Below are 16407 nucleotides of genomic sequence, written 5' to 3'. Positions count from 1 at the left end.
ACTCTACGGCCTGCACGCTCTCCAGACTTAACTTATTGTGATTTTTTCTTTGAAACCATATTAAATAATAATGAATAGATTAAATTGAAAAGTAAACAACGTAGAAACACCAAGAATAATGCGATGGTGACAGACGTGTATTCTAATTGACAATAACTTGATAATAAAATTAAAGATCCATTTTCAAAACATTTGATCCTCTTCTTTTTTTAAAAATATTTGTTAATTTCTAAAAATAGCCTGTAAAAATCTTGTATCTCGATGATTCTTCTTTAAAACCAGTGAAACATCTTCTATCACCTGTTAAAAGGTATTTATGTCCGACAGTCAATGTTCAGCCATTATCAATTCCAAACGAAACACTTATGTTACCTGTTTTATTCAACTAGGATTATAAATCCACTTGCTTTATTGGTCTAGGACTATAAGGGATTGATTCATGATCACAAAACAACCTTATAAAGAACAATTTATAATCCAATCAAACGTAAAATATATCTACACCTAGAAACTTTTCTATTTAAAATTTCTTTTCAGCGGTTAGTCTTTGGAGACAAGTTAATGTAGGTCATATACAGGGAGTCTACTAAATGATGGCATTAATTTTAAAGGGTGATTCCTTGTCACATTTTATGAAAAAAAATCCTAATAAATGTATGTCCTATCTTGCTTTGTTTTCGTGATACAGGGTGTTGAAGTTCTATTTTTTCGGTTTTTCATAAATATTTTCAGACGTAAGAGCAATATCTCGATGAAATTCAATATTCAAGGGCTTTCCGAGACGAAAAACTGAAACATGATATCGGTTTTACCGCAATATGTAGAGGGCGCCCCCTGCCCTAATGTTATTGTGTTAAATTTGATCTAGATTTTTAGGACCCTGCATTTGTACTTCTAATAGTTTACGCCTTGTTCTCCCGTCAATTTTAAACAAAAAAGGCATATTTGGTCGAAAACTCTCAGAGCGATGATTTTCGAGATATTGACGATTAAAAATTGCTTCGCATATCATTTCATCAAAACATTAATTTATTAATAAACGTTTAATAATAGTCTCTTACATATTGCGATAAAACCGATATGATATTTGAATTGTTCATCTCGGAAAACCCCAGAATACAGAATTTTATCGAGATATTCCTCTTACTTCCGAAAACATTTATAAACACCAAAAAAAAAAAAGATTTTTACACCCTGTATCACTAAAACGAAACCAGATAGGACATACGTTTATTAGAACTTTTTTTCATAAAATGTGACTAGGAATCATCTCTTCAAATTAGTGCAATCATTTAGTAAACACCCTGTATATCGTATCTGAGCGCTACTATATGTCATTTCGGTAACTTATAAACTGCTTTCAAACCCGAAAAATTTCATAGTTTAAACCTAAATTTTATGTAGAGTAAATGTACCAAAATAGCGTTTAGCATTACTTAAAGAGGTGCCTGCCGGAAGATATTTCTCGGAAAACTTACAAAGACAAATCATTAAATGGTTTCAGAATTGAACGAGGAAAAAAGACATTGGTCAAAATTTTTCTTTAAAAAAATCCATGATATCCAAAGTATATAAAAGACACAGGACAGGAGATACATGTTATTACTAAGAGAAGTTATGGTGACAGTCCAAAAAAAGAGCCAATATCTAGACAGGGGTATAAAAATGATTGCTGGGACACAACCGAATTTGGTAGATCATAACATAAAGCATGTACTCAAACGACCAGCAAAAACACCACAGATTTCCTGGGAAAATTGAAAAGTGCCGCTTCCTTTTGCCTAAAAATATTTACATTGGTATCTAACATTTTTTGGTAAAAGGACTTATTTAGTGACGAAACCAAAATAAATATTTTTGTATCTAATGGCATAGCAAGGGTAAGACATTCAATTGGTAAACGGTATAACCCCAAGTATACTTTACCCGCAATAAGGCATGGCGGATATTCTATTCTTTCGTGGGAATGCTTTTCAAACCGCAAAAGAGTTTCCATTATTTTATTGAAGGAAAAATGGACGAGTTGTGTACTTAAATATTTTGAAAACTGTGATAAACTTCGTGGCGGCAATCAGCCACTTAAATAGATATTTCAACATGACAACAATCTAAAACATAAAACAACAATCGTTACCAAGTGGCTTAATGAATCAAAGATTGTTGTTTTGATTTGGTTAGTACAAAGGCCAGTTTTAAATCGAATTGAAAAATTAAGAAATGAATTAAAAGTGCAAATTAAGAAACAAAAATGTTGCGAATAAAGAAAATCTAAAGCAATTAATTTGAACCATGTGAAGAAATAAGGGTATGTCTGAAATGAAAATTCTTCTTGAATCGATGCCCTGAAAGTCTCAACAGGTTATTAGGAATAAAGGGTGTTCTACGCATGGCTAATTTAGTTAATAAGATTTCATCAAAAGTATTGTTTATTGTCGGTTTTTCCAGAGTTTCCTTAGTTTCGTTCAACTATTTTTATAGAATAATTAACTGTTTTTTTTAATACAAAATATATGTAACAAACATATGTTAGTGTGCTTCTTTTATTCGAGTATGTATGTATATTATTATACTACACCGTGCGGCTGTAAATTGCCTCTTTGTTAACTTTTTAACAATTTTTTTTAAATGCTATATTTTGACGTCTGCATTTTTTTGCAAGTTGCTTACGACACCTGTAGCATAAAATGCCCGATTTTTTAAAATTGAAACATGGATCAAGTGACACTTCATATTAAAGTTCTTTCAAAATTAGATTCAATGGTGTATTGCGATTCAAAATCTATGGGTTAATTTTTGAGAAGAAACAGCAGGTACAAAATGCAGTACAAACTCAGTTACATAGTACGTATACAATGAAAGAACTTGCTTGTTAATGGGAAATTTCTTTGTTCTCGTTTTGTGCTCACTAGCAGTGTTTGTTTATTTTTATTTATTTATTTATTCTTTATTTCACCAAAAAGTATTTGTGAAAATAAAATCGAAAATGAATCAATCTACTATGAACTCACAATTATTTTTCATTGTTTACGCACACTTTAACTGAATTTGTATTGCACTTTTTAGCAAATTTATAGCCGTTTTTCTCAAAAAGCAATTAATGGATTTTTAATTGCAATACCATTGAATGTAGTTTTGAAAAACCTTTAATTTAAGGTGTCACTTGATCCCTGTTTAAATTTTAAAACTTCGACCATCTTACGCTACTGGCGACGTAAGCAACATTTAAAAAAATTAATAAAAGGTAGTATTTTTTGCCCTAAGCTTGCTGCTTTTGGATTTTTCGAGACGAGGAGGGGGAGGGGGTAAAATTTAGAGGTGCACGGTATATTAAATTACATTAGTTCAACGAAAGTATTAAAAAAACAAACAATATCGAAAGTTTCCGCAGTTTTGTCCATTAGTGTATGTATGAGAGCAAATTTCCACAATTGCCACATCGTCATGCCCATCCATCTGCATGTATGGTACCTTTATGGCAAAAAATCTTTTCAAATGCCGAAGTTTTGCAACAGCCCATTATCATCAACCATTAATAAGTCATGCACATTTCATAACACTCTAACCGAAACATGTGTAATTTGCTATTCACCTATCATAAATCATAGTCTGCTGACATATCACCATATCAAACGACCTGCGGCGTCTTAGGTTCAATAGCACTATTAAATCAAACACTGCAAGATGTCAATTTCAATACTGATTTGTTTGCGAACTTGTTTAGTGAGGTATTTATGCAAGAAAAGGTCAATCAATTATTCGGAACGATGAATAAAACATTTTTGTTATTGAGCAATTGGCGCAATTCAACTTGTCCATCATAACCTGAGAAGGAAGTGGTTCAATGTATAATTGTGTGGGCAAGTACGTTCACATCCGAGAATAATCTTTGCTTGGAGGGCTGAACAACCCCATTCTTGACAATGAGTGATGGTTATTTCCGATCTCTATTGTAGCTCCTTTTTAAACCGAACTATACACTCCCTTTATTCGTGAAATAGAACAAACCCCAATGTAGAGGCGATTCCCATATGGACAAGGTTTCCAACGGTCGATGGCGCTTATCAGACCATGACCATGAGCAGATGTCTGACTATGTTCTGTTATGTATTTATTTATTTCAAACTGAGTCGTCTTTACTTAGAGCTGCCCGCACAAATCTCGAATTTTATAATGTAATTTGAAAGTCTTCTACAGTTCCGGTTTTTCCAACCGACATTAGTCCGATACCGTGGTTATAAAGGCATATCTCTCACCAGGCACACTCAAGATAAAGCCTAAAAGCCGCACCTTAGAATGCGTTTTTAGATAATTACTAAAATGTATAAATTTATTAAGACTGATGGAATTAATTTTATGTAAAGTTAATGGGATTTTACGGTGTCGTTTATAGTATAGAAGCAGCTGCATTGCTTCTGAAAGCAGCGCGATGTAATATCTTCATCAATTTGGATTAGGATTTATTCATTTTCAAGCTCGTCCGAGAATAACATTTTTGTATACATAAGAATTGTAATTTTTCAGGTAAATGAACTGACTCGAATTCTGCGAAGGGAAGCTTTGCAATGAAGACATGACGACTCCTGCACCACCAAGAAGTCCAACACGTTCGAGGAGTCAGGCCAGTAGACGTGTCCGAAATTCGGTGCATTCTGACTGTCCCCCAGAACCGGACACTGAACCCCCTGGGGAGTCCAGTCCAGGTTTAGGACAGAGAAGCGTGTCTCTGGTAAGTCACAGTTAATTAAGACTAATTTCCATTTCAGGGTTTTAATGAGTTTGCTTAATTATGGTTGTTAAGATCAATGAGGTATCGTGATTTGACTGTTCTTGAAGAAGTGAGTCATTATTAATAACGTGTTTGAGGCAGCAGCACGAAGAAAATTAATGAATTTTTTTAAGGAATTTTTTCATGTTTTTATTGTGCTGGCTGTTATTTAAAAGGTAATTTAAGGATCTAGTGCTCATCTCTTGCCGATATTATAATATTCCTGTTTCCCATGGCATTTTGTCACTGATGTATATCAGCATGCGTTTCAATTAAGGTCTAACATTGTTGTTTCAAGTCTACAGGGTACTTGTAGGAGAGAAAGTAGCCGCGGTGCCACAAAAATAGTCCTTAAACACAAAGAAGCATATCAAAATTAAGCATTAGAGTAACTTTTTTAACTTTAGATGGCGTAGATTTTTTTGAAAATTAAATTTTTTATTTATTTTAATTAGTATACAGGGTGTAATACATCATCATGATGGAGATATTTTAGGAACCGATATTACTTTGCGAAATAGTCAAAAAATGCTAATAAACTCATGGTTAAAAACTTACCATTTTCAATATGCATTGTGGTAAAGTTTCATATTTCTTACAGGAAATTTTCAACATTTTTGATTTATATTATATTTAAGAACTCAATCAAATATCACGCATTGCCCAGATACGAGAATAGTTCCAGGAGTATCTAACATGATATATAGAAAGCAATTTTGTGTTAAACATCTGGATATATATAAAAGACCTATCTTTGAAAAGCTTATACCTCAAGTTTGAGAGTATTACGTTGATTTGGATTGGAGTCATTTTTGGTGACCGCTTTTAGAGACTGTGAACATCGAAAGAATTGGTCATCGATACGTAATTCAACACTTTAATTTGAAAGGTGTTAGTCCATCCAACATCAAAGCAGAGTTAGATTCTACTCTGAGCGAATCTGGTCCTTCGATAACAACTGTGAAATATTGGGTAGCAGAGTTTAAACGAGATCGTACCAGCTGCCAAGGCGTAGTGGTCGGCCCAATGACATTCCAGATCTGACCACTTCAGATATTGTGGTGAAAATCCACAAAACCGTACTGGAAGAGCGTCGGCTAAAATAACAGATTTGATAGGCACTTCAAAAAGTTCGGCACAACGCATTTCCACCCAACAATTGGATATGAGAAAGCTGTGCGCAAGATGGATGGGGTGATTACTCACAATTGAACAAAAACAACGTCGTGAGGATATTTCAAGGGAGTTTGGCAAAGTTTCGAAGGAATAAAGTCGAGTTTTTGCGTCGATTAATAACCAGGGATGAAACATGGATCCATCAATTCACATCTGAGGCGAAAGAAACAACAATAGGTTCAAAGAGAAGAATCGGCTCCAAAGAAAGCAAAAACTACCTTATCCACAAGAAAGATAATTGCGTCAGTTTTTTGGGACGCACTTTGAATAATTTTTATTGACTATTTTGGTTAAAGAAAAAACGATAAAAAATAAACGGATATTATTATACAAATCAATTGCAGCGTTTGAGCGAAAAAATTAGGAAAAAGCGGCCGCATCTGGCGAAAAAGAAAGTTTTCTTTTATCAAGACAATGCAGTAGTTCACATTTCCGTCATCACAATGGCCAAAATCAATCACCTTGGTCTCAAATTTTTCCCTTATCCGCTGTATTCTCCAGATTTAGCCCCCTCAGATTATATTCCATTTTCAAACTTGAAAAAATTACCGGTGGGGAAGAGACTTGCCAATAATGAAGAGGTGAAGTTCGAGGTCGATGTCTATTTTGGAACATTCGAAGACTCTTACTATACATAAGATATAGAAGCCACAGAATATTGCTGAGAAATGTGGGTCAATTTTAAAGAAGAGTCGATTGAAAAATAATATAACTTTTAAATGTTAGGTCAGCTACTTTTGGAACTATCCTCGTAGTTGATAACTGAGCCGGATAATTACTGTTTTCATTACTTCCTTTACGCTCTTAATTTGCATCAAGAGGTATTTTTGCAAATTCCACGAAAACGGTGAAATACCAATATAATGCAAGCCATCAAAAAGTTAAAGAAATGAAGGACGAATTAAAATTTCCCATTAAAATTCATAGAGGGCGTTGCAAAAAAATATATCCAACATAAAATAGTACATAACCCAAAAGCATAACACCCTGTATATGGCTACGGACGATTGTAGTGAAATTTTTGTAGAGGAGCTTAATCAAAATAGGTGAAAAAATGTCAAAAGTTTAAAGTTAAAAATCAAAAGTTTAACTGGAGACATACGTGAAAAAACAAGAAATATGAAAAAATGTGGCTTTGCCACCCTGTATATTGGAAATGGTGCGTTTTTGACCATGGGTCTATTAGCATGACTTTTTTTATTTTCCAGAGTACTATTGCTCACTGAAATATTTTCATGACGATATGTTAAACCCTGTGTAATCACCATTAAAGTTTCGTAGAAGTTAGTGCCACTCACGCATTCGTTGTCTCCAGAAGAAAAAAAACTGTTCGGAAGAGAGAAAGTTAAGATTAGTCCAGGTGGAGGTCAATCTCAAGAAATTTACCGCCGATAGTGAACTTTGAGTTCCGCGTCCGATTTTTGACCTCGTTAACACCGGTTTGCTGTGGACCCACACTCCAATGACCGTTCAAGAACCATCCTTCGAACCCTTAATAACAACTCTTCCTAAATTCTTTGTCAGTACCTTTTCGCACTGTGCCTACTCAGCCTCGGTAATGTATGTTTTGTTATTTATTTGAGCAAGATAATTTACGACTGTAGAGACCCTTAGTAGAGAAAAAGAATCATCTCTCAAACACCTAACAATTGCGTTTTTTTTTTTCAGTTTCAATGCTTTCTAAGTTCAATTTACCGTGAACGTTTCGCTGCCATGCCCGTATCCCTGTAGCTAACAGTCCCTGACATAAAACTGTTTCCTTTACCAAGCCGTAAAATTACCTCTAATTCAACAAAACGGCTATTAAATGGCTTTAATAGAAAATATAATAAATCAAAGACACATACTCAGATCAGGAACTTCGTTCCTGTATTCGATGGGAAAAAAATTGAACACGGTATCAATTATTCCGGTACTTCAGCGGCAGGTTACACAAATCTTTCGCAAACGTTTGGACTCCTGACGGACGTACAAGGAACTCGTTTCTTTGGCTTTTAGTAGATAATGTCACGGTACTACCTTAATAAATATAGCAACTTTGTTGTCCTTATTTACATTCAGGTGGTGTTCGTGAATTTTCGCCGTAAATTACTTTTAGGCGGGAGTCATTAAAAAAAAAAAAAAAAAAAAAATGAACATTTCCGCAGCCTGGCTGTCCGAGTAACTAACTCATTATTTCGTTATTCAGCAACCAAGCAAATAATCGGTTTGAGCATCTCTCCAAAATCCTAACATCCCCTTTAATCTGATGAACGCATGAGACAGAAAGCATTGCAATATTTCATTAAGATTATAGCCTTGCATGGATTACGAAATTGCTATATCTCTGACAAAGGCCACAAGAAACGACTAGGACAATGATAAGTATGAAATATAGTGGCTGTAGCTGGCTGAGGTTCCATTACCATAAACCATTGAGGCTTAAAGCGAGGCGAGAACCGGTTATTAATGTTTCTGATATGTTGGCCTTACTGATTGTTTCATTTGAAAAATCTAATTTGATTCATCAACTTACGAACGCATTCATCAACGTTATAGCCGTGGATACAAATCATAAATCTCCCACTATTTTGTTTTTTTGAATTTCAATAATTAAAACGTTAGGAAATTGCCTGGCAGTTTAATCTGCCAGATTATTAGTTTACGGCATATATTATTATATTAAGACCAATTTTTCTCATATGCCTATGCAGTGAGTACTAGTTTTTGCCTGAAAGTATGTTACTTCCTTATCAATGCACATTACTCAATAGAGCTTCTGGAAGGCATATTTCATTAGATCTTGCTCGGTTAATTAGTACTAATCATCACTATTATGCGTCCTAATAAGTTCGATTTTTCCTTCGACGCACATCTTAGTTATTTCATAATTGAAGCTTGATTATTACGCTTTAAAGACTAATAATATTCTCTTATCCGTTTTATTAGAGCTCTTGTTAATAGAATTATATTTTACTCATCATTCTTCCTCAACGGTACGGCGGTGGATTAAAAAATGGTACTAAAAACCTATTTCCTTTGTGTGCAGGTTAACATACACACGAAAAATTTTGAAACAACGCCCAAGTAAAATTAATAAAACTTGTAAAATTCTATGACAAACAGCATAAATCATGGCTTGTTAGCATTTAAGCGGTAAACTCTGGCTCATCTCTATGCAGTCCTCGAATGGCCATCGCTGCACAGCTACATGCAGGTTATTAAATGCTTTTAAATGTTGTGTTTGGGTAGTAATAAAATAATGAAAATTGGTTGGAGGTTGAATGGAATTTCTGGCTAATGATCACGGTTTTGTTGATTTTAGACAACTCTCCAACCTACAGTCATTCGACCAAGGATGGCCCAACTGGAAACTTTAGAGGCGAGGGTAAGACAAAAAAATAAGTTATGTCTAAAAATAATAATTTATAAATAACCCAAATCTACGTTTCTAACCTATATTTGGATCTAACCGTATTTTTTTCATTAATACAGGGTGCTTGGAAAAATTGGTACAAAACTTATGGAGGTGAAAGTAGAGTCAAAAATAGTAAAAAATATCCTATAAAAATGTGTTCGATGAAGCTCCGTTAGTCAAATATGACCCTCCGAAAGAGCTCTGTCATTTGAATATTTTTTAAAATTACTTTCTTTCTGATTTTAAGATGATGGAATGAAAATTGTAGATAATAATCATACAATAAAGGTTTTTAACTATCATAAGTTTCATCAAAATCGATTATAAATTAAGGTAGTTTTCAAACCACACTTTACGAATATTTTTTATTAATTTGTATTATCAAGCAAATAATATTAATTTTTTATGAATTTTTACTTTTCTAAAGAAAAATTTCTGCTTTTTTTCGAATTCTGAGCAATTTAATCATAAATAATGATTTTTTAAAATAATATATGACTCAGAACAGTAACAATTTTTAACATTTTCACACAGTAAATATCTTTCACGGTGAGAGTTTCATTGCAGTGATTGTCGCTTCCTGTAATAGAAATAGTCTGCACGCTGAAAAAGATCTACGGACGTACCTACAAAGTTGCTAATTAACACAAGAAAGCAAAAGAGTAGAGGCAATAAATTTTTATATTAAATTTTGAGATAAATTTGAATCATAAAATTCAAAAAGTGATTATGTCTGGCTAAACTATGCAGAATTCTAAAAAATATTTTTTTCTTCAAAAAAGTCTAATTCATTAAAAAATTATATTATTTTAATAATGCAAAGGAATAAAAAAAATCGAAACATGTCTTTTAAGGGTAGTTAGAAAACTACCCTTGTGGCATGATTATTACCTACAATTTTCATTTCATTTTTTTTATCAAAAAAATATTAAATTTAATAAAATATTCAAATGATAGGACCTCTCTGGAGCCATAGCGTAGTAACGACGCTGCATCGAATCAAGATTCATAGGAACTTTTTTTAATATTTTTTGTTCTACTTTCGTCTCACTCAAGTTTTGTACAAACTTTTCTAAACACCCTGTATATTACAGCTCTATTATAAGGAAGATTGTAAGAATCCAATTATGCAATCCCGCTTGACTTATCTCGTCAGTCATATGCGGTTCTAAAATCAAACGTATCTAAGTTCTTTCTGTCTAAACGAGAAATTAGCACTTTTTTGCCTCGAGGAAAAACTTTTAAGGACATTCGGGTTTGGTGTTCTTGCGATGGGATTTTGTGGGATTTGCCAGGGTGACTACCCGCTAACAACCACGGGTTTCCGTTTCCTGCAGCGTGCAACAACCCAGAATAATCCCTGGAGGATAAAACCTTAGTGTCTAAGGGCTTGGGAATTCGCATGTTAATGTCTTTTAGGTCGGGGGTTACTATCCCTCGTAAGCTCACATACATTAATTTTACTGAACCGTAGCAGAAATAGCATTGTTACAGCAGTCCCACATTATTTAGTTTTCAAACATCTTGCTGGTAAGGCATGCTGGAGTTAGGTTGTCTAGGGATTCTTTTAGCACGTATCGTTATTCTTCAACTAAAAAGCGTTGAAGAAAGTGGTGTTCCAATACCAGTTCTCACAATTTCAACCTGATTTCCCTATTTTGCGAGTATATTTCATGAAACTACCATGTCCGCTAATCGCCTGAGTTAGCTAGAATTTCAGGCATTTATGTTTATACAACGTGCATACGTTTAGGCCAGGGAGCAGTCGCTTGGTGGTCCCTTGCCCTTTGTCCACCAGTCGTGTCCATAGTGTTTGTCACTATTGGATGGTCGTCCTCCTGACCTCTTGCTTATCTGTTTCCTGGTAATTGGCACTAGTCAATTTTGAAACTTTGCCATTGGAATTTGCAGAATTAGATCCTGGATTTAAATTAGTGTATTTAAAGGCGTTTTTCGATCTTTGTGATTTGAATACCTACTAGAAGTACTAGAATATTATCTACTAGAAATAGCCTTGTTGATAATTATTTTTAAAACTTAAAATTGACAAAACAGGAAGTTAAAATTATCTCGAAAGACACAAATATTGTTGCGATTTCCGGTAGTCGAATGACTACAGGGTATTCGATTATACGTAAACACTAATTATTTACCCGGCACACACTATTATGGTCAAATAACAAGGTAAATTGATTTATAAAATGAAAATCTTTATTTACTCTTTCAAATAAATTTTATCGCCTTCAAAGTACTTTTCGTCCAGCATAAAGCACTTAAGTCATTGTTTTTTCCGATCCGCAAAACAGCTAAAAATGTGTTTTCCTGGGATGGCCTCAGCCTGAACAGAATGAATAACATTTGCGAATAGAAGAGTTGCTCTGCAGTGGCAGTCTAGAGTCATTTTAAGTACTTAATTTCGTCCCTAAATACCAATGGAATTAAAATCGAAAAATTCTTATCCTTCCCTAACTATCGGTTTTTTACAGCTCACATCCTCAATAGCTTAGGGAAATCAAATTCTGTGGGAAAATACAGTGTGAGATGGTACATTATCATGGTGCAAAACCCAAGGCTTGTCTGCCCATAATTCTGGCCTCTTCAGGCAAATAGCTTCACGCAAACCACGCATAACGCTCAAGTAATATTCCTTGTTAACGGTTTCGCCTTTGGAATGAAAGAAATTCATAATGCACAACACCGCGATAATCCAAGAAAACGCCAATGTGGCCTTGAGTTTCGGACAATTTTGACACGGATTGTCGGTCTTGATTCACCTTTTGCACGATATTCGCTTGATTAATCGGTTGTTTTCCGGTCGTGTGCATAGATCTAAATATCATTTCCCGTAGTGATGCATTTCATGAGGCCCTGGTAGTCACAAATCATCATTTGTCGGATTTCAGGACAACGCTTTTTTTCCAAAAAACTTTAGTTTTTTTTAACCAATCGAGATTTGACACGTTTGAGGCACCAAACATCTTTTAATATGATTAAGGTTGATCCAAATGAAATGCCCAAATATCAGCAAAATCTCTAATTATCGATTAACAATTTTAAAGTACAAAATCTCTGATTAACTTCAAGCGAATTTCATCGTTAGATGTTGATTGTCGTCACGTGTAGCACTGCTACAATCGAATATACAGTGTGTTCGCGGATGGAGTACACGAGAGGAAAAAACCTTCATTATTAATTCTATGACAAAAACTCATTTTTTATACAAAAAAAAAAAGGTCTGCTTGTTGAGAAAATGAGGTTGCAATATAAACATTTTAGATTAGGTGTAGGTGTTAATAAATTAGGAAAACATAAAAATGTCTCAAGATAGAAGTATCATTATTTACATTTAATTATTGACAGTATTGATTTTGTGAGAGCATTTTCAAAAATGTTGAGCAAAAAAAAATGTATTTAATACAATGTTACGGTATTGGAAATGTGTCTTTTCAATACGCTATAGATCTTTTCCATGAATATTTTAATAATACACCTGTATCGAAAGGAGCATTGCGAAAATTAGTGAAAACATTCAATGAAATTGAATCGATGATGAATGTGAAGAAATCTAAGAATACATTCGACGAAAATGACGCACCCACATTATTGACAATAAGGTCAGATTTAGATAATCCGGAATTATCTTTAAGGAAGCAGGGAAAAACTGTGGATTTAAACAAAAGTGAATTATACACAATTTTTAAGGAAACCAAGATTAACCTTTTAACCCAAAGCTGCAGCACACACTTCAAGCTAACGATGAAGCGAGGCGTTTAGAGTTTTGCTTATGGATAGGTGAAAACTATCTCGAAAACTAGAGACTTCGCAGGTTTTTTTTCAAATCGATGAATCTACCTTTCGCACAAACGGACACGTATCTTCCCAAAATAGTCGTCATTGGGCTGTCGAGAATCCTAATCATGTAATAAACAAACGAAGTCAACATTATCAAAAAGTTAATGTATGTTATGGATTTTTTTTTAAATCGGATCATTCCATCCATATTTCATAGAGGGAAATTTAATCCAGCACGTGTATTCGAACATTTCTTTTACCATTTCTTAATACTTTAGAACCAGAAGTACGTAATAACATGCTTTGGCAGCGAGATGGATGTCCTGCTCATAGCACAGCCTTGGTCAGACAATGGTTACATAATCATTTTGACGTAAGGTAGATAAGGAAGGTTTGGCCCGATTCATTATCCAGCTAGGTCGCCTGACCTTTCTTTGATAGACTTTTTCTATGGGATGCCTTAAAACAAAAGATTTATACAAACGATCTGCCACATGATAGAGAAGTATTAAAAGAGCACATACAGGAAGCAATAGATGAACTAAATGTGCCGCGAATTATTGGTAAAATGTACGGTAAATTAATTAAGTTAGCAAAAAAGTGTGTCAAAGTGGGAGGCAGTTATGTTAAATAATTTTTAACTATGTAGTTTAATTTAATATTGCCGAATTTTCATTCCAAAATTGGTATTTAGATTTTTTTGTTAGTTCAACATCGTTTTACACATTTTTTGTTAAAAATAATAAATAACGGTACTTCTATCTTGAAGCATTTTTACGTTTTCTTAATTTATTAACACCCTGTACATCTCATCTAAAATATTTATATTGCAAACTCATTTTCGCAACAAGCAGAAATTTATAAACAATAGAGTTTTTGTCGTAAAATTAATAATAAAGATTTTTTTCGTCTTGTGCACTCCATTCGCGGAAACACTGCATTTACATGAGACTTTGCATAGGAGCCACAAAGAGTTGTCCCAACTTACAAAAAAAAAAGATTTTAAAGTACCCGTGAAGTTTAAAAGAACAATTCACCTTCTTTATTGATCACAGTGGTACACCCACTTACAGATCTCCAACTAGTACCCCACCAGTAAATCACCTTTTTATTACTGCACACCTTAATATGACTTATTACAAATGTTTCGTTGTTATAGCTGCACTAAACTTAGACTGACTCTTGACAACAGTCCTTATGCATATATCCTACAACTGGAAGATTCAATAATTGAATTTGAATTGAATAAGTAGCAATTTGAACTGAATGCGCCATCAGTCGCAAGGCGGTGTCAGACTGCACGCGCCATGAGTCTGAAGGCGCCATCAGTTCTCACGAGGCCTCCTTCAAGAGCTTCAGCGAATTCAGGTAGGAGCGAAAACGTGTCCGACCATGTATAAAGTTTTGAAATGGTTGAAGTTCTCATCGGCTTCAATCCAGAAAGAACTAATGCAAATGGCTCGTCAATAGAAACTACACCGCTCGTGCACACACATTTCATCATTCATTATTGCAACATGCATCATTCATGAATAGTTACAGAAGAGATTAAAGAGTTGTAGTCACAGTATCAACAAATAAAAAATTGTATATTAAATAAACTTTGTTATATGTGTTTCGCCTACTAAGGCATCATCAGACCATTATGTACTTACATAGATGACCGCCTAATGCTAGTGAATAATGGTCTGATGATGCCTTATTAGGCAAAACACGTATACTCAAGTTCACTTAATATTCTTTTTGAGGGTATGATGATAACTCTTTAATATAATTACGATCCGAAGTCTTCGGGATAATGGATAGATTTCTGGTACTTTTAGAAGAATTGACTAGTCCACCTTCTTTCATGAAAAATCGGTTGGCATTGGGACTTTTGTTGCAAAACACTTTATAATTCCTCTCCTACCGTATTTTTTCTCGATATTTTTGCAAGCTTTTGTGCCTGATTCCGCCATCAACACTTACCATACAATAGCTATTCTTTTAAAACTTAAATATTATTACTTCGTTAGGTTGAATGTCAATATTATGCGTTGCATGCCCCATAAGCATAACCGTACGTAGAAGGTCACAAGACTGAAAGTATTTAAATTCCCTGATATTGTTCTCTGGTTAATCATCACAGAAATGCTGCTGGCGTAGTGTCCCTTATGAAATGCCATAAATTAAATCTCGAGCGTTATTGTGACTTCTCTATAGAGACTGTGACTGATGATTTAACGGATTATACCAGAGATCAAGAGATATTATCCCTCTCGCATTAGGGCCCAGTTATTTTCGAAAATAACTAAATTGCCGCTTATTCAGAAGGGTGGCGAAAAGGGTGCGTGATATTAACCGGTTTTTAATTATGTTGTAATTCTATGCCTGCGCTAGCTTTTTTATTCGAGGCAAGGGGCAGTGACCCAAGTCTAAGAGCATCACTTCATTTTACCAATAATAATTAATCGAATTAGGTGTCTAAACAATAAATGAAGCGTTAAAAACTTAGTTGAAGTAATAAGAATTTTTAATAATTTACACCTCAACGAGCAGAAGTTGCCGAAGAACTAGTCCAATAAATTACTTGCAGTCTAGCCGCACCATTGAAACTCTAAGCTAGAACTCGTGGTTTAATAGCCTTCCATTGGGCTGAAAAATCCTATGTAAATTTATCGAGACTTGTTTATGGGGAACAGATATTCTCAAAAACAGCTTGCTGCTTTGTTTTAGATTAATAGCCGCATTATTTATCCACTTTATTGCTACATACAAAAACCAAATCAATTAAGCAGCTACTGAGTCAATTATGTGAATATTAGGATTACTTCCATTCCAACTGGGGAAACCACATTATTCAGTTTTAATAGCTTTCCTCGTAGTCATGGTCATGTTTTTAAGGCATAATATACGTTTATATAATAATATGCATATAGATGACGAGATGATATGACACCTTTATAAATGATGGATTTATCAACGGACTATTTTGAAAATTATATGTTAGCCCTTATCTATCAATCTAAGTCTTGTATGAACGTTTAAAATCGAATTTATCACTAGCGCTTTCATGTCACCCTTAATTTCTTGAAGGACTTTGTTGATTTTTTTTTTAATAATAATTGCGACTCGGTTGTTGCATACGCACGATGTGCCTACAGCAACCAAAGAACCGAACTGCGGTTTCTCAAGTTCACATGGGATAATTAGTTAAAGCAATTAGCATGTTTTAAGTTATTCAATGCAACCTACTTTTAATTATTATCTCACCAAGTTGAAAAGTGAAGATATAACG

The 16407-nt window shown here is 34.2% G+C and overlaps 1 protein-coding gene across 4 annotated transcripts in view; it reads left to right on the top strand.

Annotated features, from left to right (window-relative positions):
• sprt (PDZ domain-containing protein sprite) overlaps positions 1 to 16407 on the top strand; it is a 129534-nt gene that overhangs the window by 105130 nt on the left and 7997 nt on the right. For 3 of the 4 annotated variants that reach the window (XM_066290033.1, XM_066290031.1, XM_066290032.1), the window contains exons 2-3: positions 4522 to 4726; positions 9246 to 9308. In XM_066290033.1, the coding sequence (XP_066146130.1) occupies positions 4571 to 4726; positions 9246 to 9308 (219 nt within the window). In that variant the 5' untranslated portion in view covers positions 4522 to 4570. The remainder of the gene's footprint in view (positions 1 to 4521; positions 4727 to 9245; positions 9309 to 16407) is intronic. The other variant, XM_066290034.1, reaches the window with a different exon arrangement.

Source organism: Euwallacea fornicatus, chromosome 14 (assembly GCF_040115645.1).
Source record: "Euwallacea fornicatus isolate EFF26 chromosome 14, ASM4011564v1, whole genome shotgun sequence".
In the NCBI taxonomy this organism is placed as follows: Eukaryota; Metazoa; Arthropoda; class Insecta; order Coleoptera; family Curculionidae; genus Euwallacea; species Euwallacea fornicatus.
The sequence above is the reverse complement of the archived record's forward strand: the minus strand, read 5'-3'. Positions and strand labels throughout refer to the sequence as shown.